Genomic DNA, 24,200 nt, shown 5'->3' on the forward strand with positions numbered 1-24,200 from the left:
ATGCAGGATAAGGCATTAATAACTACTGAATAATGACTAATTAAGAGCCAATATGCTACTTATTTTCATGCTAATAAGCAACTAATTAATGTTGAATATGTGTTCCCTAATATAAAGTGTTATCAAAGTAACTTATTTTTTCTTCAATCCCTAATGATAGAAGACCTGCCCCAACTGCAACAATGTAAAAAAAAAAAAACAGATTAACTACAGAAACAGAAAATGAACAAATAAAGAATTATTAGTTTTGAAGCATTACTCCATCTGACTGGAATGCTACGTGTTGAAGAATCACCACATTTCTCTATTTATAAAGCAGAAAGATGAACCATGTGGCTTTCACCCCAGAAACAAAAACATTTGTGGAGCTTCTCTTACAGTTTTTTTTTTTCCTCCTTTTTCTCTGAAGTATATTGAAAGCAACCGATGATGGTGCTGAGTTGTGGAGAGAGAGAGAGAGAGAAGAAGAAGAAGGAGGGGGGGATGGTAACTACTTTAGAGGAAATCTGGAACCTATAAACTTGGGCAACTTCTATGACAAGAAGCAAACGTCACAACGGTTGGATCTGGTTGGCTGCAGGACGCACCTTTGTCTCCGCCTCGTCCCTTTTGATCGGACCAATCGCTTCAGATCCGTTCTTCCTGTTGTCTTAAGCTCAGCTGGCCAAAAAAAGTCCTCCGGACCAATCGGTGACTCAGATGGGTGGGCAGCTGGAAGCTTTACGGTTCCCTCCCTTTAAAAAGTCAGATTCAGGTTGCTGTTGTCTCACATGCAAGCAAAGCGAGCCACAGGAGCGGGACGAGAGAGTGGTGGTGCCCCGTTTGACGATAGACTCACAGAGAGTGGGGGAAAGATCACTGCAAGGACTCCTTCCACATGTTTGGATGAAGGAGAAGCAAGCCGAGTGGTGATTACGCACCCGTTTTAGGGCTCGGCATGCTCGGATGGGACTAAGAAGTACGCTGGTATATCTGTTGCAAAAGAAGAAGAAGGACAAAACAGCAGAAGAAGAAGGCCAAACGTAAGGGGGAGTTCCTGAAGAAGGAGTGGAAGGAAGAAAAAGAGAGAAGCCCTGGAGATCTACAGAGGAGTAGGAGGATAAAGAGAGAAGCCCTGGAGATCTACAGAAGAGTAGGAGGATAAAGAGAGATTATAAGCTATATAGGCGTTTCAGTTTATATATTTTTTTCCATTGAAAATGCGGTTATCTATCGTCAGATTGCAGGAGAAATACAGTAAGAATTTCAAGCATTTACAAGCACTTAATCCAAAATCCAAGCACTTTTCAAACCTTGAAATTCAACATTAAAATTCCAGCATTTCAGAGAGTAGGAGGATAAAGAGAGAAGCTACAGAGGAGTATAAAGGAGGATAAATTAAAGAGTCAAATCAGAAGAAGACAGAAGAAAAAAACGTGGCCTGAAGCATGAGAGAGGAGGAGCAGTGTGGTGATGAGCACCCTGAGGGAGGGGTGCTTTCCAGCGAGGAGAACTCCGGAAGACCACCTTCCAACGCCTGTCCCGTTGTCGTGGCAACGCCGGGGGTTGCCGGGCGTAAGCGGCAGACGGGCTTGAACCCGGAGGATCACGTTACGACGTCGACATCGCCAAAGATGAAGCCGGGAGAGGACGTCCAGATCTACACGCTGCCCAAAAGACTCAAGAGGAGTCCCCAACCCCAACCCAGGCCTCCTTCCTCGGACCCGTCCCTTTCTCCGGGTCCCGGTCCGAGTCCCGGGTCGCTTTCGGCGCTCGAGGACCCGCACGGCCAACGGGTGATCGCCAACATCAGAGAGCGCCAACGGACTCAGTCCTTAAACGAAGCCTTCGCCTCGTTGCGTAAGATCATCCCGACGCTTCCCTCGGACAAACTGAGCAAGATCCAGACGCTCAAGTTGGCGTCACGCTACATCGACTTCCTGTATCAAGTTCTGCAGAACGACGAGATGGACACGAAGCAGGCGGGGTGCAACTACCTGGCCCACGAGAGGCTCAGCTACGCCTTCTCCGTGTGGAGGATGGAGGGCGCCTGGTCCACCATGTCTGCTGCTGGGCACTAGTCCCGGTTTTTGGGTTTTTCTTTGCAAGGGAAATATCCCGAGGAGACGTCTGGACGTGTCTCGATGGAACGATTATCTCGCACTTGAGCATTTTGGACGGACAAAGCCACTAAACCTTCATTGGGTTTTCATCGTTGTCTACATTATTAGATGCATTCTTGTCATTTTGCAGCTATTTTACTGCTCAAATGTGCCAAGAACAGAAGCACAACAGGAACTGTGTTTAATTCCGAGCTTTTTAAAGTACTTTGTTTACATTGATTACCAATGGAGGACCGGACAGGTAAGAGATTAAACCATCTGGACGCCATTAAACCGCCAATAAAGTCAACAACCTGGTGGTTAAGGACAGCCTTTCTGCAGGAGAACCTCTGACCCCTCCACTTCCTCAGATTGAAGCTCACCTTTTTTATTTTATGCCGACTTTGAGCCACATTTGAACTCCATTTTTATATTTTTTATTTAACTTTATTTCCGCCTCGGGGCAAGCAAGTGTATAAAGTTTTGTATAATATATAAAGAGCAATAACTAGAGAATGCAGAGGAGGAATTTGACAAAATTGGATGTTTCAAGAGAGATTGGACCTTTTGACTTTTTGTACCTACTTTTCCAAAGACATATCATGGTTTCCTGACCACCTCTGAACCCAAAACGACGACGGTGGAAAAAGTAGTCAGCCGTCGTCCCGACTTAAGTTTCTCCTCTCTGTACCCAAACCAAGCCCCTTTGTTTCTTCTCCTGCCAACAAAAAAAAAAAACCTCTCCTCTTGAAATTCTTTCCTCTCATTCTGGCCCAAAGTTGCTTGCCTTGCACGAAAGCGTGATGCAGCTCAGAGCGAGCTGACGAGGAGGCGTAATGAAAACAAACGGCCTCGCAAAAAAAAAAAAAAAAAAGGGCCATGAATCATGTGTGTCACCATCAAAGAGGGGAGGCTGATGTGGCTCCCTGCTGGGCTCCCCATAAACCACTGGAAGTGATGGAGGAGGTGAGAGCTGATTTATACACACACACACACACACACACACACACACACACACAAATGTGCACACATGCATAGGTGCACACACACACACACACACACACACACACCTACGCCCACGTCTTTGGTTTGAAAAATAACTATTTTCTTTAACCCTTGTTAGACTATACACCCATGACACTGGTTTTAGGACATGTAGAAAAAAATTATTAACTTTTTTTTTTTTTTCACCTTTTAAGGCAATTCATGACCAACACATTGATATTTAATTTTCATATTTTTTTCCATTATATTAGAAAGAAAAAAAAGTAAAAAAAAAAAAACAACTGAATATTTGTTTTAATAGTAATAGTGGACAAAAAAGTTTAGTTTAAAAAAAAGAGGAGGTTATGTCAACTTTTAGTGAAACTTTTGTTTGGAAAACATTTAGATGACAGCAAAAAAAAAGAAATAAAGAAAATCACACCTGTGGTCAAAAAAGGATCCCATAACATCAGACTGGTTTTAGAACATGTAGACAAAAATTATTACCAACTTTTTTTTTCACCTTTTAAGGCAACTCATGACCAACACATTGATGTATAATTTTCATATTTTTTCCATTTAGTCAAATATACAAAATTAGGCCTCAATTCAAGAGAAAAAAATAATAAAACCTGAATTAAAAAAAAAAAATTGTAGTGGGGAAAAAATTCTTGATGGGAAAGTACAGACTAGGTTATCCAATCTAATCCTCTTTATTCATATAGCACAATTTTAGCAAACACAAGGTTTCCAAAGTGCTGCACAAACAATAAATAGATAACACAAATAGGATAAAAATAAATAAAATAAAACGTAAAATGTACTGCCCGCACAAAATAAAATATGCATGTATACAAATAAAAACAAAAAATCATAAAATCGTAAAATCAACACTCTACGTGGTGTGTCAAATTTTAGCGAAACATATGTTTTGAAAACATTGCACATTTTTTAGATGACAGTAAAAAAGAAAGTGGAAAAAAAAAAAAATCACACCTGTGGTCAAAAAGGACCCCATGACACCCCATGAGGCCCTTATTTTGTATATTTGACTAAAACTGACCAATAATAATGAAAACAAATATCAACATTATACATCAATGTGTTGGTCATGAGTTGACTTAAAAGGTGGAAAAAAAAAGTTGTTAATAATTTTTGTCTACATGTCCTAAAACCAGTCTGATGTCATGGGGTCCTTTTTTACCCTGAGGACCTTGGGTGCTTTAAAAATGTATAAAACACGTAAAAATGTCTGAAGAAAGTTGAAATGTATTTATTTACCTTTATTAATGGTATTATGAAAATGTTTTGGGGTCAAAAAGGAGCCCAGGAGTACCGGAGGGTTAAATGTCAACATCTGTAATTGCCAAATAAAATACAATAAAGCAACATAAAGTCCAGTTTTCATCATGACATCACTGATTTTAGTCTCACAAGACAGAAAACTAAGAAACGAACATCACCTGCAGCTCCAGAGACTTTTGTTCTGTTTGTATTTGATTCACATCCATAACAAACCACTTGTTCCTTCAATGCCAGTATAACCATCATATAGAATATAATTATAACCATTAGTGTCTAATGTTTCCAGCTCCGTGTGGTCTAGAGGAATAACCCTCTCTGACATGATGTTAGGAGACACTTGACATTTAAAAAGAATCCAGTTTGGGACCAAAATAAAAAAGCAGTGCCAGTAGTTTTTATATATAAAATGAGACTTACAAGCTGTCATATAGAATATGTGTAATTACTGTATGACAATATGATAGCTACTTATTAGTATCACTACTTCTTCTGCTTTTTTCTTTCTTTTTTTACAGTGATGAACTGCAAATTATTTGTTTCTTACCAAGATAAAAAACAACAACTTAGATTTAGATAGTGTTAGATAAATAACATAAGCTTATTTAGTTTGTTAAATAAAAGGACAAGATAGAGATCTGTTCTAAAAAGGTAACTTTAAATGACTTCTGTTGTGATCTGGTTCTAAATAGAAAATAAAATGAACTTGATCTTCGAGGATGGCGGGGGGTGCCGTTAATTAAAAATAAAAACAAGAAAAATCACACTAAGGAGTATTTTCTGTGTTATATATTGTGTAAAAAATGTTTTAAAAAATCAGACAGCATATACGCCAATACCTACGATAATATCAGTCAACAGATATAAATCAAACACACTTATTAGATCAGATAGATACACTGCAAATGATTTGTTTCTTACCAAACTAAAAAAAAGAAACTTTAGATTTAGAAGTGTTGGATAATTTATCTTGTTTTAAGAGTTAATTTCTTATTTTAAGTGTTCAACATGCTTATTTCTAGATTTAATAATCTTAATTTAATAAATCTTGTCAAGGTAAATTATCTGTCCATGCAGCAAGATCATTTCCCTCAGATTTACTGTTTTATCTGGTTTTTAGACTAAACACCTTTTTTTTTGCAGTGTGATTTCAAAAAATTTGTCAACAGCAGAAGAGTTAATTTGCACAAACAGATATTATCATATAAATAATACGACACCAGCTTGATTGATACTCCCTTGACGGCACAATAAAAACAATACTAGGATTTATGAAAATTAAAAAAAAAAAACATGTAGATCTCCTATTAAAACAACCCAAAACCAATTTGACTGACATTCCCTGGAGTGACAATAAAAAACATTTGCACCAGTTGGATTCTTATTTCCCAGAGTTTGCAATAATAATACATTTTAAAAAATAATAAAAGTTTATTAATGTCTATGCATTAAATTATCAATTATACCTTAATTATAACATATAAATCAAGTTGAATCAAATCAGACATGGTATTTATTTCTGTTATCAAACAATGGAGTTAAAGTGTTATTTTCTATGTCAGTGTTAGTGTTAGATTATTATTATTGAACCTTCCATATTATTTAGGAGTATTCATGTGCAACATCAAATTATGAATATTATAGATGTGTCCAATGCAATTTCTATTAAATCCTAACCCATTAGTGCCTGCAATTGATTTTTAAAATATTTTTCCTTTGGTGGAAGTGTTTTCTGGACTTGTTTTAGCAAATATGAAGAAATTTTAAAAAATCAACCCAACCGTTTTAATGAAAAGTGAGTTTTTATTGTCATTTATTTAGCCTTTGGGGACATTCTGTTTTTACACATTACTCCATTCCATTTTTTTGAAAAGAAAAAAATATAATATAGTATGAGTATACAGTATGATAAGTAAATATCTGTATCTCAGAAACTAAAAAGATCAATTCATTTGTTTGTTATTGGTATATTTGTTTATATTATGAACTCATAACAATTTGAATATCAAACATGATCACCATTATTTATTAAAGGGGTTTTTACATTTTAAATCTGACACTACACACAAAAACTATAAATGCATCAAAATCTATTTTGTTCTTAATATTTGACATATCCAAGGATATGATAAAAACCAATGCGCCAGCCAAAAATTATTTATCATATGGAAAATAACTAATTTTTTTGTGTTTTTTCTTTGAAAAACAGTGACATTGTGCAATCAAACTGCCATTTAAAGGGTTAAAATGATCAAAATATTTGAATGTTTGGTAGTTTTTGGTTTAGTGTTTGGTTTTACTGTAAAATGTTCTAATAGTAATAATTAACAGAGTGCAGTAACTATAATGTTGTTTTAAAAGTGTTGAACAACTCTATTCCAATATTTGTGTATTTTAGACTTAAAATATAAAGTAATGTTATATTTTAGTCTTAATATAATTTTATATCTCACTTTTTTTACTTAATCAGTATCCCTATTAAATAAACTTATAATTTCTATTATTCTGGTTTTCACTATTCAACACAATGAAGAAATACAAGGCTGCACTGTATCACAGTCTGCTTTGGTTTTGAGTTGGATTTTGTAGTTACTGCAATTTTTACATTATTATTTCTCTGAAATAAATCAAAATTAAAATCTAAAACTTTGTCACAAGATAAAAGAGACATCAAGGAGTTAATTTTTTAGTTTTAACTCAATTTCAACCAAAAATGTAGTTACTGCAGTTAGACTTTTTCAGGGCAGAATATTATATGTAGTCTTTGGGCCTTCAATGATTTAAATGAACTAGTGCAGGAAGTATGTATTCATATAGTGTGAGATTAAGTAGATTTTTCAATTCTGGACAAATGAGCTTGTGTGTGAAAGTGTGATGTACAATGAGGTGTAATACTCTTAACCCTATAAAGCCAAGTGTATCATATTAGATACAGTTATTTTTGAGACCTCTACATCATCAAAAACCTGATGTATACATGTGTTGAAGATAAACAAACTGAGCAACAAATTGCACAAAAATACCAGATGTAGCAAAAATGATATGCAGGTTCCACAAATGGATCATTGCTGCATTAAAAAACTTCAAATCTGCAGATGTATGATGTTGTGTTATATGGAAAAAATATGTATTTTGCATGGTTGAGGAAAAAGGAAAAGTCAAAGTCTTAATAAGTTAAAAATGTTAGGGTTTATATGTTTTTGTTAGTTTGAGAAAAACAACAAAATGCACAAAAAGACCTGATGTATCAAATATGATACAAATTAGAATTCATATATGCAATTTATTTATTTCTTAAAATTCGTCAGCAGGTTAATAAGCACTCAGTTTTTACAAAAATTGAATTTTCTGGCAATTATTTCATGGTTCAGGCTTTATAGGGTTAATGCGTAGTGTAAATATCAACCTGGTCTCACAGGAATCCGTGAAATAGCCACAGAATCACTCAAATTTCCATGAAACTGACACGGATTTCGCTACAATGCAAGTTAATGACAGTCATATCTCGTGGCTATTCCAACATACAAAGTGATTATGTACATTCACTGAGTGAAGATTTAGAAAATAAAACATAAATGTGTCCGTAGTGTGGTAATTTTGTGTCTTTTTTTTTGCAATTTTGTTTCTTTTTTTAGTAATTTTGTCTTTTTTTGGTAATTTTGTGTCTTTTTTTTACAATGCAAGTTAATGACAGTCATATCCCGTGGCTATTCCAACATACAAAGTGATTATGTACATTCACTGAGTGAATATTTAGAAAATACAACATATATTTCTCGCTAGAAATGTGATCAAAATCCATTTTTATGCAGAAACTAAGTCAAAATATTGATTTTTTTTCACTGAAAATGAGAGAACTGTCCGCCATGTTTTTTGTTCTGACCGCCGGGACCTTGAAAGTCACATGACTTGGAACAAACCAAAAGGAAAAAATATCCATGGACTCATTAACTTGCATTGTAGCGAAATCCGTGTCAGTTTCACGGAAATTTGAGTGATTCCGTGGCTATTCCATGGATTTTGAATTAAGCGTCATTTTGTGTCTATTTTTGGTCATTTTGTGTCTTTTTTCAGTCATTTTGTGTCTTTTTTTAGTCAATTTGTGTCTTTTTTGTCATTTTGTGTCTATTTTTTGTCATTTGTGTAATTTTTTTGTCATTTTGTGTCTTTTTGTGTCAGTTTCACGGAAATTTGAGTGAATCCGTGGCTCTTCCACGGATTTTGAGTTAAGCAAATCCGTGGCTATTTCACGGAATCCTGTGAGACGAGGTTCTTTTATAGATAGATGTCAGTGGTAATATATATATATATATTTTTTTGTCTTTCCAGCTGCTGATTAACGTGACTCTGCTCCATGATAACATTACCATGTGGACTCTGATGCAAATGGAACGTGTTGGGTACCGAATATGAAAAGGCATCTTGGAACAACTACACCAACAAAGAGATTTAATTTACTGAGAAATGGACGATACAAGTCAGGTTGGACCAGTATTAATGCTCATTTTTGTTGTTGTTTCAACCTTTTTTCCTGGATGTTTTTAAGTAAAACTTCAATCTCAGACACTGATTGGTTTGTTTGTCTCTTTTACACTCGTTTACAGACAGAAAAAGGAATTTATCTCACAGGATAATTTACTTGAAGTATATACATTGTGGTGCTTTACGGGAGAAAAATGACTCAACAGAGAAATTCCTCAACCATTACTTGTCATGTACATACAGCACATGAGTCCTTATTTGTCTAAAAAATAAATAAAACTGTCTTCAAACTCGTCATGAGATTCTTGTTGTTTTGGTAGAAGTGGATGATGAAAACGGTGCAAAGATTTATTATACTGGCGCCACACCCTTTTTGTCTCCTGTCTCTCTTGTTAAACTGCCTCTGTTGTTTTCCTTCCCCCGGCCTTTTCTTTTTTTTTTTTTTTTTTTAACGAGGTCTGTGTGCCTTTGCTTGGTCAGTCAGGAACACTTAATTCCTCCAAAAAGAACACGTTAATGTGCAATTAAGGGCTCTGGAGGATAGTTAGAGCTTGTTTGGGCCCAAATTCTAACTTGTAGTTTGATCTTTTTACTTACACGTTTATGTATCCGGACACTTTGGCTAAAAAGTTACATCATTAAAGCTTTTCACACAGTGTCAACCCACAGGAACATGGTTAGAGTGTGTCATAGATACAGTGAGACAAATTAGCAGTGGTGGGAAAAGCACTGTAAAAAAAAATTGTTGTTTTTACGGTAAAAAACCGCAGCTGTGGTTTCCAGAACTTTACCGTAATAAATACGGTGCAACTTTTTAAAAATATTACGGTAAAAAGATATTGGCACTGTTGATTTCACGTTTAAAATTGCCATTTTATTCCATTTTTTACTGTGGAAATAAAAAAATAATTTCCATCAAAACAAACTCTGTTTTGCCATATAACTGATAAGAAAATACTTTATAAATGCTGCATAAATTAAATATTTTACCATTAAATATTAAAGGGGTTTTTTACAATTTAAAATCTGACACTACACAAAAACTAAAATTGCATCAAAATCAATTTTGTTCTTAATCGTTGACATATCCAAGGCTGTGATAAAAAACAATGATGACAAAAATGATTTATTATATGGAAAAAAACAAAAAAAATTGTGTTTTTTCTTTGAAAAACAGTGACATTGTGCAATCAAACTGGCATTTAAAGGGTTAAAATCCTCAAAAAATTTTGAATGTTTGGTAGTTTTGAGCAGGGCAGAAGTTGTTTAAGAGGTTTATGCAGAAAAAAGTAGAAAAAAATATGAATCTGTAAAGTTTTTATAGGATTTCTTTTGGAAGTGGACATTTTCAGCCCAAATGGCTTAAAGTGGGCCCAGAGGGTTAATGTGCAATTAAAGGCTCTGGAGGATAGTTAGAGCTTGTTTGGGCCCAAATTCTAACTTGTAGCTTGATCTTTTCACTCACACGTTTATGTATCCGGACACTTTGGCTAAAAAGTGAGATCATTAAAGCTTTTCACACAGTGTCAACCAACAGAAACATAGTTAGAGTGTGTCATAGATACAGAGAGACAAATTAGCAGTGGTGGGAAAAGCACTGTAAAAAAAAACCCTGTTGTTTTTATGGTAAAAAAAACCGGCAGCTGTGGTTGCCAGAACTTTACCGTAATAAATACAGTGCAACTTTTTAGAATATTACGGTAATTTAGTAATTAATTAATTCATTTTAGTAATTTAGTTTTTTTTTGGTCATTTTGTGTCTTTTTTTTATCATTTTGTGTCTTTTTTGGGTCATTTTGTGTTTTGTTTTTTAAATAATTTTGTGTCTTTTTTGGTAATTCTGTGTATTTTTTGGTCATTTTGTGTCTTTTTAAAAATAATTTTGTGTTTTTTTTGTAATTCTGTGTATTTTTGGTCAGTTTGTGTCTTTTTTAAAATAATTTTGTTGGTTTTTTCAGTCATTTTGTGTCTTTTTTTAGTCATTTTGTCTTTTTTTGGTCATTTTGATACACACAATTATTATATATACGGATTCAAAACCTGAGAATATATATTGAAACCTGAATAATACATATACTAAAGCTGTCAGTTAAATGTAGTGGAGTAAAAGTACAATATTTACCTCTAAATGTAGTGACGTAGAAGTAGAAAGTTATATAAAAAAGAAATACTCAAGTAAAGTACAAGTACCTCAAAATTGTATTTAAGTACAGTACTTGAGTAAATGTACTTAGTTACTTTCCACCACGAGTAAGTGTATATTATGATGATTATTGGACAGACAAAGGATAAAAAATGGTCTTATACTGGAAATTATTTTTTAATCAAGAGGAAAAAGACAAAAATAACAGTACAAAATAGACAATCTTTCTATACATACACATGGTAGGAAATGTGAAGGAAAAATAACACATGTAAATAATAAAAGAATAGCATGAAACAAAGATTTCAATGTCATGTTTATAGATATACAAAGTTACTGTAAGTCCAGTTAGTTAAGCGTTACCAATACACATACTACTGAATGCATCAAGGCACATGTGTGACGTGTATTTTGGTCTTTTGAGTTTCTATTTACAGTGTCTTTCTTTAGGAAGAAGGTACAAATGACATCAGTAATAAAGGGAATTAAGAGTTGAGGCAATACTGGCCTCTACGTAAGGCAAAAAAACAGCCACTGGGAATATAATACAGGAGGTCATTTACAGTATTTGACAGACAAACGCAGACAACATTTACTTCATAGACACCACATGCACCTGCAGGGCATGCTGGGTAAGAGAGACACAGCATATTGTTTCAACGCCGTCACTTGCTGTTAAGAATACTATGAACAACACGAAAAGAATGACACACTTTTCAGTTACACCCATTACAGAACCACAATCCTCTATGCAACATTTTAATCATTCCTGCTGGGATGGAGCAGTCTTGAACAGCAAAAAAAAGGTCTAAAAGTGTCTAAAAACAAGATAAAAACACTAAATCTGAGGGAAATTATCTTGCTGCATGGACAGATAATGAAAGATTTCTTAAATTAAGATTATTAAATCTAGAAATAAGCATGTTGTACGCTTAAAATAAGAAATTAACCTCATTGAAATACTTGCAAATTCCAAATTTCAACCCTAGAGACTATTGGAGGATATTACATAAAGCCAGAATGTGTAAAAAAAAAAAAACATACGGACCCGGGGGAGGGGGGTAATATTTTGAGAAAAAAGTTTACGAGATTAAAGTGGCAAATGTACGAGAAAAAATGTGCAGATTTATGAGATTTAATGTGGTGAATCTGCGCGAAAAAAGTTGCTTTTTTCCCACTTTTTTCTCGTAAATCTGCGACTTTTTCCGCGCAAATTTGCCACTTTAAATCTCTTAAATCGGCGACTTTTTTTCTTGTAGATTTGCCACTTTAATCTAGTAAATTTGCAACTTTTTTCTCGAAATATTGGGGACCCCATTTTGATATCCACTGAAGTTACCAAATATAGTTCTTTGCCCAATAAAGGGTTAACTCTTAAAACAAGATTTTTAAGCCTCGAACTCCAAAACTGTTTGAGGAAAACATTAAAACCGGCTCAACATCAAAATAAAAACAGTATATAAAAGTATACATATATGATCCATCCATCAATCCATCCATTTTCCTCTGCTTATCCGGGGCCGGGTCGCGGGGGCAGCAGGATAAGCAGGGCATTCCAGACGTCCCTCTCCCCAGCAACAACGTCCAGCTCCTTTCTTTTAATTAAGATTTTTCTAGATTTAACAAAATTCAAGAAATCTTGTCAAGTGAAATTATCTGTCCATGCAGTAAGATCATTTCCCTCAGATTTACTGTTTTTATCTTGTTTTAGACCCTTTTTTGCAGTGTGCAACAGCAGTGGGACTTCTGCAAAAGACAATCTTTTAGCTCTACTGTCGCTTTGCTTTATCTCAAAGCTCGGAGGCCTTCTGTTGGGCAGATAATGCCCAGGGTCTGACTAAAGCAAGCTGAACACTCATACAGTTTCCTACCTGGATGCTAAACTGACAATACTTCCTTTGACCAACAGTGACTTTGGAGATTGTGCTCATTTGAAACAAAATTTCTTAAAAAAAGCTATATTTACACACAAAATCAAGACTCTTGAAGAGCTGAAATCTAACTGAATCCAATCAGGGATATAAAAATTAAATGGAAATATTTCTAAAGCAACACTTGTTAGACATAGCCATGGAAATAGTAAAAATGAATTTATTTATTAAGTTTTATTGGGTTTTAGGGCCTTATCTTAATCCCAGCACAAAGGGTTTTGCTTTGTTATCGTTTATTTCAGACTGACACAATTGTCATTAACAGTTAGTATGTGCTTGCGCCAATCTGTGCACCCATGTTGTTGGTTGTAAAATAAAGTGGTGTGGTCAGATGAGTTGTTGCTATTTTGAGGCAGCAAAAAAAGATACTGACCAACAAGAACGTGGTCTAAAGTCAATGGCGCAGTATTTTCCTGCTATTCATTTGGATTGTAAGAGTTTGTTTGATTCAAGTTACGCCCAAAACACACCTACGATTAATTAAGAGCCTGAACACAACCCCACGCGTTTTATCAAATGTAACTTTTTAGATTCAGCTATCTAGCTCTAAATGAATTAGCAAAGCCTTAACTGGTCGAACTTGGTGTGCATAGGAAATCGGTTTCAACGAAAACCTCCAAATTAGGAATCCTGACCCTGTTATTTATACTTTCAGAATGCAGAGCCCTTACTTGTCCCTATAGCAGGGAAGTCAGAAAACTCTTCAAATGAATAAGCAACATGACCTTCTTCTTCTTCTTCAGGCATCAGTGTAGATGACCGGCCGACATGACAAGAAGATTTGCTACTAAGCACATTTGCACCAAACAAAACACAGTAAGTTTCCTTAATTAGACTGCGATAAAGCCTGGAACTCCAAAACTGTTTGAGGGAAACATTCAAACCGGCTCAACATCAAAACAAACAGGATATAAAAGTCTGCATATATGATCCATCCATCCATCCATCCATTTTCCTCTGCTTATTTGGGGCCGGGTCGCGGGGGCAGCAGGCTAAGCAGGGCATTCCAGGCGTCCCTCTCCCCAGCAACAACGTCCATATTCGGCTGCAAACCGCCCCAATGAGTGCTGGAGGTCCCGGTCTGATGAAGCGAAAAGAACCACATCATCTGCATAAAAGCGGAGATGCAGTTCTAAAGTCACCAAACCGGATCCCTTCCTCCCCCCGGCTGCATATATGATGTCCACCAAAAATCCACAGGTTCAAACGTTGTCTTTTAAAAGTAGAGTGATGTAAGTATCCATAATGGTCCCTTGTGTTGCTTCCATACTTCCCGTTGCTGAGTGCAGGTTGTCTTAAGGCAGTTTTCTTTGGGTGATGTCCATTAAGTGCATTAACATTATTGCTACTATAGAACAATACAATGGTCCTCAGTGGTGCCATGGTGGAATGAACGCTCCTTTAGTCTCAACTATAAACAATAATATACAGTATTCAAATACTAGTGGTACATCGACAGTTCATTGCTTTGTACATGTGTGTGTAGGTATGTAGCGTAACTGTATCCCAAACCGGACACCGTTCGGCTAAGATTCTATCAATTAATCACATTAACTACTAATATAAATGATCATGTTATGCTTCCAATTAATGAAATGGTGAGAAACTAAAGTCTAACTTCTTATCTTTCAAACCGTATAATGTTTTAACAGTGTACGTTAGCCTCGGGTTTACCAGAGTCGGCTAAAGGACGCTAACGCCGGTGAATTAGCCGTGAGCTTACTGTATCCTAAATCTGCGATTTTAGTCGAAATGACGTGAAAACACCGGAAAGTGCGGCATTACAGAAGTGTCCGATTTGGGATACAGTCTCTATATATATATATGTGTATGTGTGTGTGTGCATTAAGACACTGAACAGCAGTGAAAAAAAACAATCCTGCTCTTAAAATCTTGCCTACTTTTCGGATTAACTTCATAGGAAATGCAAGTAGACAGTATTTCGGCCAACACGTGTCCTCCCAGTGAGACTTCATAAGACATCTCAGATGAAAAAGTGGGAAAAATATAGCAAACATCATCCAAATCATCAAAAAAAAAACTATTAAATAACCTACAGAGAGGAGCTGTTTTTTTAATATCCCAGAGCTTTGGAATTTCTTATGGTTCACATTATGGAATGAACAGTGCAATAAAACAACAAGGACATTTTGCCTTTTCTTTGTTTCTACAAAACCACAGTTGTCCATTTTGCGTCTTCATTTTCATCTCTTTCCCCTCCACTTCTTTGTTGTCTTCTTTTTAGTGGTTAAACTGACCATCTCCAAGTCTTATTTTCCATATTCTTTCTTTATGTTGTGGCCACTTTTCTTCTTGACTTCTTGATATTGTTGCATTGATAAGGTGTTTATGCTTCCACCTGTGTCAAAGTTTTAATCCTGCTAAATGGCAGAATAAAAGAGGGATTTATCATCCAAAAGTCTCGTCCTTCTAAATCCTGTTGGTCCTCACGTTAAGGCAAAGTTAAGGCAACAAAACAGCTGCTGGTACATAGTGCTTCAAGAGGATTCAGAGCTGGATTCTGCATCTGAATTCGGTCTGTTCCTTTAACCCTTTATCAGGCAAAAAACTATATTTGGTAACTTCAGGTAATATTTCGAGAAAAAGTTGCAAATTTACTAGATTAAAGTGGCAAATCTACAAGAAAAAAAGTCGCAGATTTAAGAAAAGTTAAAAAAGTAGCTTTTTTCCCACTTTTTTCTCGTAAATCTGAGATTTTTTTCACGCAGATTCACCACTTTAAATCTCTTAAATCTGCAACTTTTTTCTCAAAATATTACCTGAAGTTACCAAATATAGTTCTTTGCCTGATAAAGGGTTAAGTTTTCTGGTCACAGGACCTCTGAACATACACACAGTCCAATATCAGTCAGACATTTAAAAAAAAAATCATCTTGTATTGCTCTTTGGTGAGGTTTCAGGAGGTTTCCCAGCTGCAGGAAGTGCTGAGTGGGTACCAGCATTGAGGTGCTCACACTGCAGGTTTGTCGAGGTTTCAGCATGGTGTGTTGGTGGACGTGCATGTGTGAGAATAAGGCAGACGGGTGGGGCTCAGTGGCGTTATAAACTCTCCCGATCCGAGGCTTTAGGGTGGCGCCCAAATCCTGAAAGTGAGTTCTGTGAGGTGATTGGTCAGATTCTTCTACATGGAGTCGCTGTCGTGCTCCATCGGCTCGTCAGAGAGGCTGCAGGGAAAAGAAAGAAAGAAAAAGAAATATGTTAATATTGTACTTTTTACTGCACATCATTTAGCTGACAGCTTTAGTTACTTTACAGGTCGATTTAACATGAAAACATGACACATTTAAAGTGATTAGACTTGATTTAATTAAATCTTACAACAGTATATTAACCCTTTGATGCACAACATATAAACACCTTCTAACGCACAACATGGGTCAAAAATGACCTGTATTCATTTCCCATGTTATTTAATGCTGCTGCGTGTTTGAATATTTTTTTTTTATTTATTACAACAGATCATTATATCCATTTTTCCTTTCATACTTTTTGAAGAAAAATAGTTTTTGTATGATTACATCAAGTTTACACACACACACGACTAAAAAAAGACACAAAATGACCAAAAAAAGATACAAAATGACAAAAAAAGACACAAAATGACCAAAAAGACACAACATGACTAAAAAACTACTACTACTTTTTACTCCACATCATTTAGCTGACAGCTTTAGTTACTTTACAGGTCGAGATTTAACATGAAAACATGATACATTTAAAGTGATGAGACTTTTAAAAAAAATAAATCTTATAAGAATACATTAAGTAGATAAATGAGCCCTATCTTTACAAAATTAAAACACTGCTTACCAAAAAGCATCAATACAAACTAGAACATTTCTTCGAAGTCACGAGAAACAAGTCAAAATAACGAGAAAATAGTCAAAATAACGAGAAAAAAGTCGAAGTCATGAAAAAAGTGAAAATGAGAAGTCATGAGAAATGATAAAAAATTAGGGAAAAAAAGTCGGAATCACGAAAAAAAAAGTCAAAATAGCAAGAAAATAGTCAAAATAACAAGAAAAAAAGTCGAAAAAAAGTTGACTTTTTTCTTCTCATTTTCACTTTTTCTTTTCATGGCTTCAACTTTTTTTCTCATAAAGTGATTAGACTTTTTTTTTTAATTAAATCTTATAACAGTATATTAAGTAGATAAATGAGCCCGACATGACAGTGTGATTTCCGTCTTTGCTTGGTTGTGTGTGTGTGAGTGTGTGTGTGAGTGTGTGTGTGTGTGTGTGTGTGTGTGTGTGTGTGTGTGTGTGTGTGTGTGTGTGTGTGTGTGTGTGTGCTGTACCTCTTGTTGGAGAGGACTCCCACAGAGAGCGAGGCGAGAGCGTTAACAGCATCTGTTTCCTCACAGTCTCTCCTCTGAGCAGCCAGGTAGGACAGAGCCACCGACCCACTGGAAGCCTTCACACTCTGCCAGTACTGACCTGCAGAAACCACATCCACACACTTTACATTTCACTTCTTGTCCTCGTTCCAAAAAACACAATAATCCCACTAAGCTGTTTACATTGCTAATGAAAATAAACATTCCACTAATATATAAGCCCTGAATCCAGAAACCTGTTGCTATCCAAGTCTTTCACAATATTTAAAGCAGGGGTGTTTCTGCTTTCCTTTTCTTTTGGGCATGCATCTCTACTCCGCCTTGCAAACTGCAAGTTGGCTTGTGTGCAACAAACACAGAGCGGAGCATAAACAGGCATGAGGTGATGTGTCGTAAACTGCCATAACAAAAAGCCCACTTGAGATGCTTATTCTGTGCTGTGTACATAGCCTTAAGAAAATAGAAAACACATGTAAATACACAAAACACAAGCAAATTGAGAAAACGTCTTCATCAGTTTGACAACACAAGTGCAGCATTTAGACACCTGCATTATTTCTAATAGCCAGCACAAGGCAACTCTACTGGCTGTAAAAAGAAATAAGTTTGTATAGGAGTCTATGAGAAAATTACCCTATTTCTCACTTAATTAATTACCTCAGTAAACATTTTCCTAATGAGTTAATGTTCTCATACGCTAGGGTCAAGTCTTCCTTAATACAGCATGATGTTCATTTTGTAAATTATGGTCCCATAGAATTAAAAATGCACTTTGCTAACCAAAGCTAGCTAGTGTAAGCTGATAATTTGGAGGTTGCTCTGCTAACAGAATTCAGATAGACCCCTCGTTTCTCCTGAGCTTTAACCTCTTTTCATGGTCACTTCTGGCTCCAAAATAAACAAGATGTGCTGTGTACATAGCCAAACAAACGTGCTGCAAAGACCACAACACAACAGAAGTGTTTCCAGAGGACACTTAAAAGTGATGCACACGTCTGGACACACTTGTGATATTATTGTGTTATTTCAAGATAATTATAATTTCATGTTATAACGATCATAGCGTGCTAAGCCGGCGATCGATAGTATGTTAACATTAGCCGGCGATCGACAGCATGCTAACGTTAGCCGCCGATTGATAGCATGCTAACGTTAGCCGGCGATCGATAGCATGCTAACGTTAGCCGGCGATCGATAGCATGCTAACGTTAGCCGGCGATCGATAGCATGCTAACGTTAGCCGGCGAGCAAGACCAAGACCAACTCGGTGCTGTTGAGAGAGACCAAATAAAATGTGTATCATTTATTTATTTGATTTGTTTAACTGCAATGTGATTGATACTGGCTAGCGGGCTAATGCTACATATGACGTAATAACATGAAAATATCCTTATCATGAAAAAAAGTGATAATATTACAAGCTAGACGTGTGCAAGTAAGTGTCCTCTGGAAACACTTCTGTTGTGTTGTGGTCTTTGCAGCGTTTTCTAAATGCTGCTCTTGTGTTGTCAAATTGATGAAGATGTTTTATCATTTTGCTTGTGTTTTGTGTATTTGCATGTGTCTTCAGGTATATTTGCTGTTTACTTGACCGGTATCAAATTCTGAATATTGTCATATTCTCAATAACAGTGGAATATTAGTGTACATGTAAACAGAAGTCACTGATGTGCCTCAATGTTGAGCTGGTGTTAATCAAAGATAGAAAGAACAGGCAACTTTCACAAGATTAAATAAAGGCCCAAAATATTCACAAAAAACAATAATTGAATGAACTGTAGGTGCTGCTCACTCTGTATCTGTATGACGGCCTGCAGGGAGCGGACTGCGTTAGCGTTTGGTTTCTGGAGCAGGACTTCTTCTGGCAGAGGGTCCTACAGGACAGAGAGGCAGCCATGAAGACAATCAAAGTACAAGAAATACTTTTAATACAACTGTTTATTGCCAATAAATAAAATACACATATTTCCATAAGTCCAAACCCTAAGTAGGGCTGGGCGATATATTGATTTAAAAAAATATCGATATATTTTTAAATGTGATATGTAATTTGACCATATCGCATATATCGATATAGTTAAGAAATTATATTTTTATATATTTTTATTTCTTTATATAAATAGAAAATATATATAAAGAAATACAAATAATATATTTTAATATATTTTTATTTCTTGATACATATTTTCTTCCTTTCTATATATACATATAGAAAGAAAATATATAGAAATAAATAAATAAAAATATATAAAGAAATATTTTTTATAATATAAGATATATTTTTATATTATATATATATATATTGCCTGCTGCCCCCGCGATCCGGCCCCGGATAAGCGGACCAGAATGGATGGATGGATATGTGTATATATAAATATATAAAATATTATATATATATTTTACTAGGGTTTGTCATATTTAGTTATTTTGTGATGTTCATTATTCTTTTCTCATATAAATATATTTATTTCAGAAAAAATCCTAAAAAGTTTAGTTTGGAAGTTGTTATTTTTTTTATTTTCACTTTTCAAACACCTCTTATTGTCCACAAATTCAAATTCCATTCCAGCACTGAATACAGCTGCTTCCCCCATCTGCTGTTTGAACGGAAAACCCTTAAATTACATGTCTCAAACAGAACTCCATTACCCAGCATGCCTCACCTGAATGTCCAGCAGTGCACTGACACAGGCTTCAGACGCGTCGCAGATAGCCGTGAGGTCGTGTCCTCCCTCCAGGGACAAAACCACACGACCTCCTGCTAGAGACATGAGCTCCCGGGTCAGGAAGCTGAAACCTGGTGGACAAAATACACAAAACACAGAAATGTCAACATCATGTATGATTTTTTTTCTTTTTTCGTCTGTTTTCGCCGTGTGGCTTTGTACTGGTGTATCGTTGTTTTCATTTTTGTTGTTGTGGTTATTTTTTGTATGTTATTTGTGTGTACATTATGTCTAATTTGTTATGAGTTGAATGAATATGTTTGAGTCTTTGTTGTCTAGAATTGTGTTTTAGTGTCTTGTTTTCATATTGTGGCACCTAATAAGTAATCCACTGTTCTTTTTTGTTTATTCGTTAATTAAAATTATTATTTTTTTAAAAACATCACGTATGAACCATGCAAAAGCCAATCATAGGAAAGCTTGGCAGGTGCGCTGTAATCATAATGTAAGAGTAGGCCTGTCACGATAATTTACTATACCGGCTTATTGTTTGATATATTGTTCACCTCTGTCATATTGTTTGTGTGTTTTTTATATTTTTTGGATGGCTTGATGGCAAATTTCGTTGTACTACCCTGTGCAATGACAATAAAAGTTTCGGATTCTAAAATTGGACACGATAGTTTTATTCTGGACTCAATATATTGTTGTTTACATGCTAGACTTTTTGTGCTTTTTTGTGTTTAAAGTAGAGCTGCAAATGTTTGACAGGCAGCACAAATTGACGAAAAACCCCCAACTATATTTCCTAAGCAGCCATTCCAGCTGTTTATATGTTATTATTTTTATTTTTTTAACTTAAATTTTATTTCAATTTTTGCAGCTTATACAGACATATATATACAAATTCACATTTAGTCTGCTGTTTTTCATTTTCTGATCTGGTTAATACAGCATTTAAGTATATGCATCAGGTCAAAGTTGTATAAATGATATGGTTTAACAAAAGTAACACAAACAAACAATAAGTAATTAAATAATAAATTGTGTAAATGGAAATAATTTAATAATAAATAAATAATCTAGGATTATTTTAATATTTATTTTCCCACGTTTCAATTCCAATGTTTAATATACTTGAGATTTAAAAATCAATTGCTGTGGAAAAGGATGAACTCATTATGCTCTAATATCGTTATAAAAAAATTAAAAAAACATCAACATACAACAAAACTATCGTAAATGTGTCATGCTGACAGGCCTATGTAAGAGTTAACAAAACAAGTTTAATATCCAATATTCTATAAAACCATATTTAAACATCTATATTTTTACCTTGTGGATGCTCCAACAGAAACATAGCAGCTACTAATTACTATAATTATGGTTCCATCAGTGATGCAGCGAGGTACAGTTGAAGGTTTTTGCTTGACAGGAGCTGTAATAATCTATTAATATCTCCAAATACCCGCAGGATTATAAAGTAAAGTTCTTATTGGCAGCCTCTGCTGAAAGCGAGACCCTGAGGTTAAAGACTGCTTACATTTGGCGGAGACCTTGTATCCTCCCAGAGGAGCGGGGTTTCCCTCGGCAGCGTCAAACCCGGCGGACACCAGAACCACGTCCGGAGAAAACTCCTGGGCGATCGGCATCACCACAGACCTGAAGACACAAACACACACACACAGTCACTTCAACAGTCTGTGTGTTGTTGTAGTTCCTGCTGGTTGCCAATAGAGGCTGATACAAGTCATGTATTACACAACACTCTGAAATCTAGGGCCAATTTGTCCATTAAAAAATCTGTTACCATTCCATGTTGGAATCAGTTTTTTCAGCATTACCTCACCTTTATGTCCTGATAATTGTTTTTTAACTTTGACTTACTGGATCAAAATTTTGAACCCAAAAGAAACAAAGGAAAACATAAAAATCTGATCTCAAAAATGATGTTTCACACACTTTGATTTTGAGTCTTTTTGAGTCTTTTTGTCATATTGTGTTCATTTTGTGTAATTTTTTGTTCATTTTGTGTCTTTTCTGGTCATTTTGTGTCTATTTGTTTTCAGTGCAGTAAGTATATTCCATGCTTTATGTCTTCACGTCATGAAGAAGTTAATGTGCAGGTGCTTTAATGGACTTAGGAGAGCTAAAGGAGTGTGTGCAAATAAAGCAAATAAAAAACAACCACTTATTAGATTTCATGTTTTTGGTCATTGTGTGTCTTTTTTGGTCATTTTGTGTCTTTTTATGATGATGTCATCACTCTAGCCTCTCCATAGGGTAACATTGGGGGGATTTTTTGCTGTGTTTTTGTCTTTTTTGGTTCGTGTCGTGTCTTTTTTTTGTTCATTTTGTGTCTTTTCTGGTCATTTTGTGTCTATTTGTTCATTTTGTGGGTTTTTTTGTTCATTTTGTGTCTTTTTTGTTTATTTTGTGTCCATTTGTTTACAGTGCAGTAACTTAACATATTTCATGCTCAAATGCATGTATAACAGTATAAATAGGAATACAAAAGGTTTGAAGCAAATAAAAAACAACCATTTACTGTGATTTCTTTTTTTTTCAGTGCAAGAACAGCAGACTAACATTAATTACAAGAAGTAATTTTGTGCATTTTTACACTGCACTTTTAAGATTTCATGCTCAAATGCATGTAGTTGTACTGAGGGCCACTTCAAGTGAGGGTGCGGGCTGTATGTGGCCCCCGGGCCTCCAGTTGCCCATCCCTGGTCTAGGTAATTAATGGAAAACCCTTACACCACTACGTCAAGAAGTAGAAGTAATATGCAATATTTTTTTCATACGATATGGCACACCCCTACTCCATTGTTGCATTTATTATTTGTTTGATTATTTTGTATTAATCAATAACAACTATATTTGCATATTTGTCTGTTGCAGCCCCCAAGTTGTGGAATGAGCACATCAGACAAGCCTCCTCACTTTCCATTTTTAAAACTCATCTTAAAACCTATTTTTATTCCTTGGCTTCCAACCAGGCATGAGACTTAGTGTTTTATGGTTTGATTTTATTTATTGTTCATTAAATTGTTTTTTAAAAAAGCAATGAAACTATTTAATTAAGTGTTTATTTCCTGTTTAATTTATTTAATTGTTCTTGTTTGCTTGTTTATGTACAGCACTTTGTTGCGGCTGTTGTTGTTTTTAAAGTGCTATACAAATAAAGTTGAGTTGAGCCCACTAGCCAGGTAAAAATGGCGGCTCGTCCAGGACTTGAATCTGTTTCGTCTTGCACCCTGAACCAGAATCATCCTCCTAAACACAATAGGTAATATAACACAATATGAGCATGACCTCAATCATTTCTTCTGACCTCGATAAGTAGATAATTTAATTACTGAGAGAGGCCTGGGCATTTCCAAACTAACAAATAATCAAATCAAATCTGAAATCAGGATTTAACGTGACAAGTGAAACCAAGGTCTGGCTGATGTTTCACTCAGCAGCTCAGCTAAAAGCTGACAAAGGTCTATTGTTCCTGCGCTGGACGAGCTGCTCGGCCTGCAGTTAAACAGAGTCAGACTGTTTTGTCGGCTCTCGTCCTGTAGCAGCTTTATGTTGTTTGTGGACTTCAAACACGAGAAGATTTCCCTTAATGCTATTGTTGTTAGGAAGAGAGCGGGGCCGTCCCGAGGCGGAGGGAGACTCACGATGCTGTCGGCGGAGTTCAAAGCCGGAGTGTGTGAGTCTGTTTCCCATTAGAGGCTTGTCACTCTCCTCACGTCATTGACAACACAGAGAAAAAGAGGAAAAACACTCCATCTGGGATCCATTTACCTTCATTATTCTGCCTGGGGACTTTGGAGACCTCCCCCCCTCCCTCCCTCCCCCTTTCACACACACACACACACACACACACACACATATATACACACATACACACACACACACATATATATTCAAGCACACACGCACATATTCAAACACATACTGCTGTCATGACTGCATGCAGATGGACAACATGAGCTCATAGACAAAAATGAGGACACACAGAGATAAAACGCATAAACACATTCCAGCATGCACATATACGCAACACAAAGACACACACACACACACATACACGTCTTTATGTAGTTGTGAGGCCCACGATCGTTGAGTTGTTTGTGAGGACCTAGCCCAAAACACACATTTCAGGGTTTACCATCTCTGTTAGGACTTCGCCTGAAATTCATACAGATGATTTATTAATTTTCTTCTTTAAAAATGTCCTCACAACTACAAATGTCC

At 35.7% G+C, this 24,200-nt stretch overlaps 2 protein-coding genes across 4 annotated transcripts in view; one reads left to right on the plus strand and one right to left on the minus strand.

Moving 5' to 3' along the window:
- Positions 1-1,427: 1,427 nt before the first annotated feature.
- Positions 1,428-2,792, plus strand: LOC131972043 (twist-related protein 2-like). The gene has a single exon (XM_059333785.1). The coding sequence runs from the start codon at positions 1,428-1,430 to the stop codon at positions 2,058-2,060; it is 633 nt and encodes a 210-aa protein (XP_059189768.1). The 3' UTR covers positions 2,061-2,792.
- Positions 2,793-15,641: 12,849 nt separating this feature from the next.
- The window catches only part of hdac7a (histone deacetylase 7a), a 106,411-nt gene continuing 97,852 nt past the window's right edge, over positions 15,642-24,200 (minus strand). For all 3 annotated transcript variants that reach the window (XM_059333779.1, XM_059333780.1, XM_059333781.1), the window contains 5 exons: positions 21,490-21,608; positions 19,944-20,077; positions 19,073-19,154; positions 17,242-17,380; positions 15,642-16,108 (listed from right to left, as the gene is read on the minus strand). In XM_059333779.1, the coding sequence (XP_059189762.1) occupies positions 16,066-16,108; positions 17,242-17,380; positions 19,073-19,154; positions 19,944-20,077; positions 21,490-21,608 (517 nt within the window). In that variant the 3' untranslated portion in view covers positions 15,642-16,065. The remainder of the gene's footprint in view (positions 16,109-17,241; positions 17,381-19,072; positions 19,155-19,943; positions 20,078-21,489; positions 21,609-24,200) is intronic.

This window comes from Centropristis striata, chromosome 5, assembly GCF_030273125.1.
Source record: "Centropristis striata isolate RG_2023a ecotype Rhode Island chromosome 5, C.striata_1.0, whole genome shotgun sequence".
In the NCBI taxonomy this organism is placed as follows: Eukaryota; Metazoa; Chordata; class Actinopteri; order Perciformes; family Serranidae; genus Centropristis; species Centropristis striata.

What these genes read in the sequence shown, in the direction of transcription:
- LOC131972043 (XM_059333785.1), top strand. Translation starts at nt 1,428, where the DNA reads ATGAGAGAGGAGGAGCAGTGTGGTGATGAGCACCCTGAGGGAGGGGTG.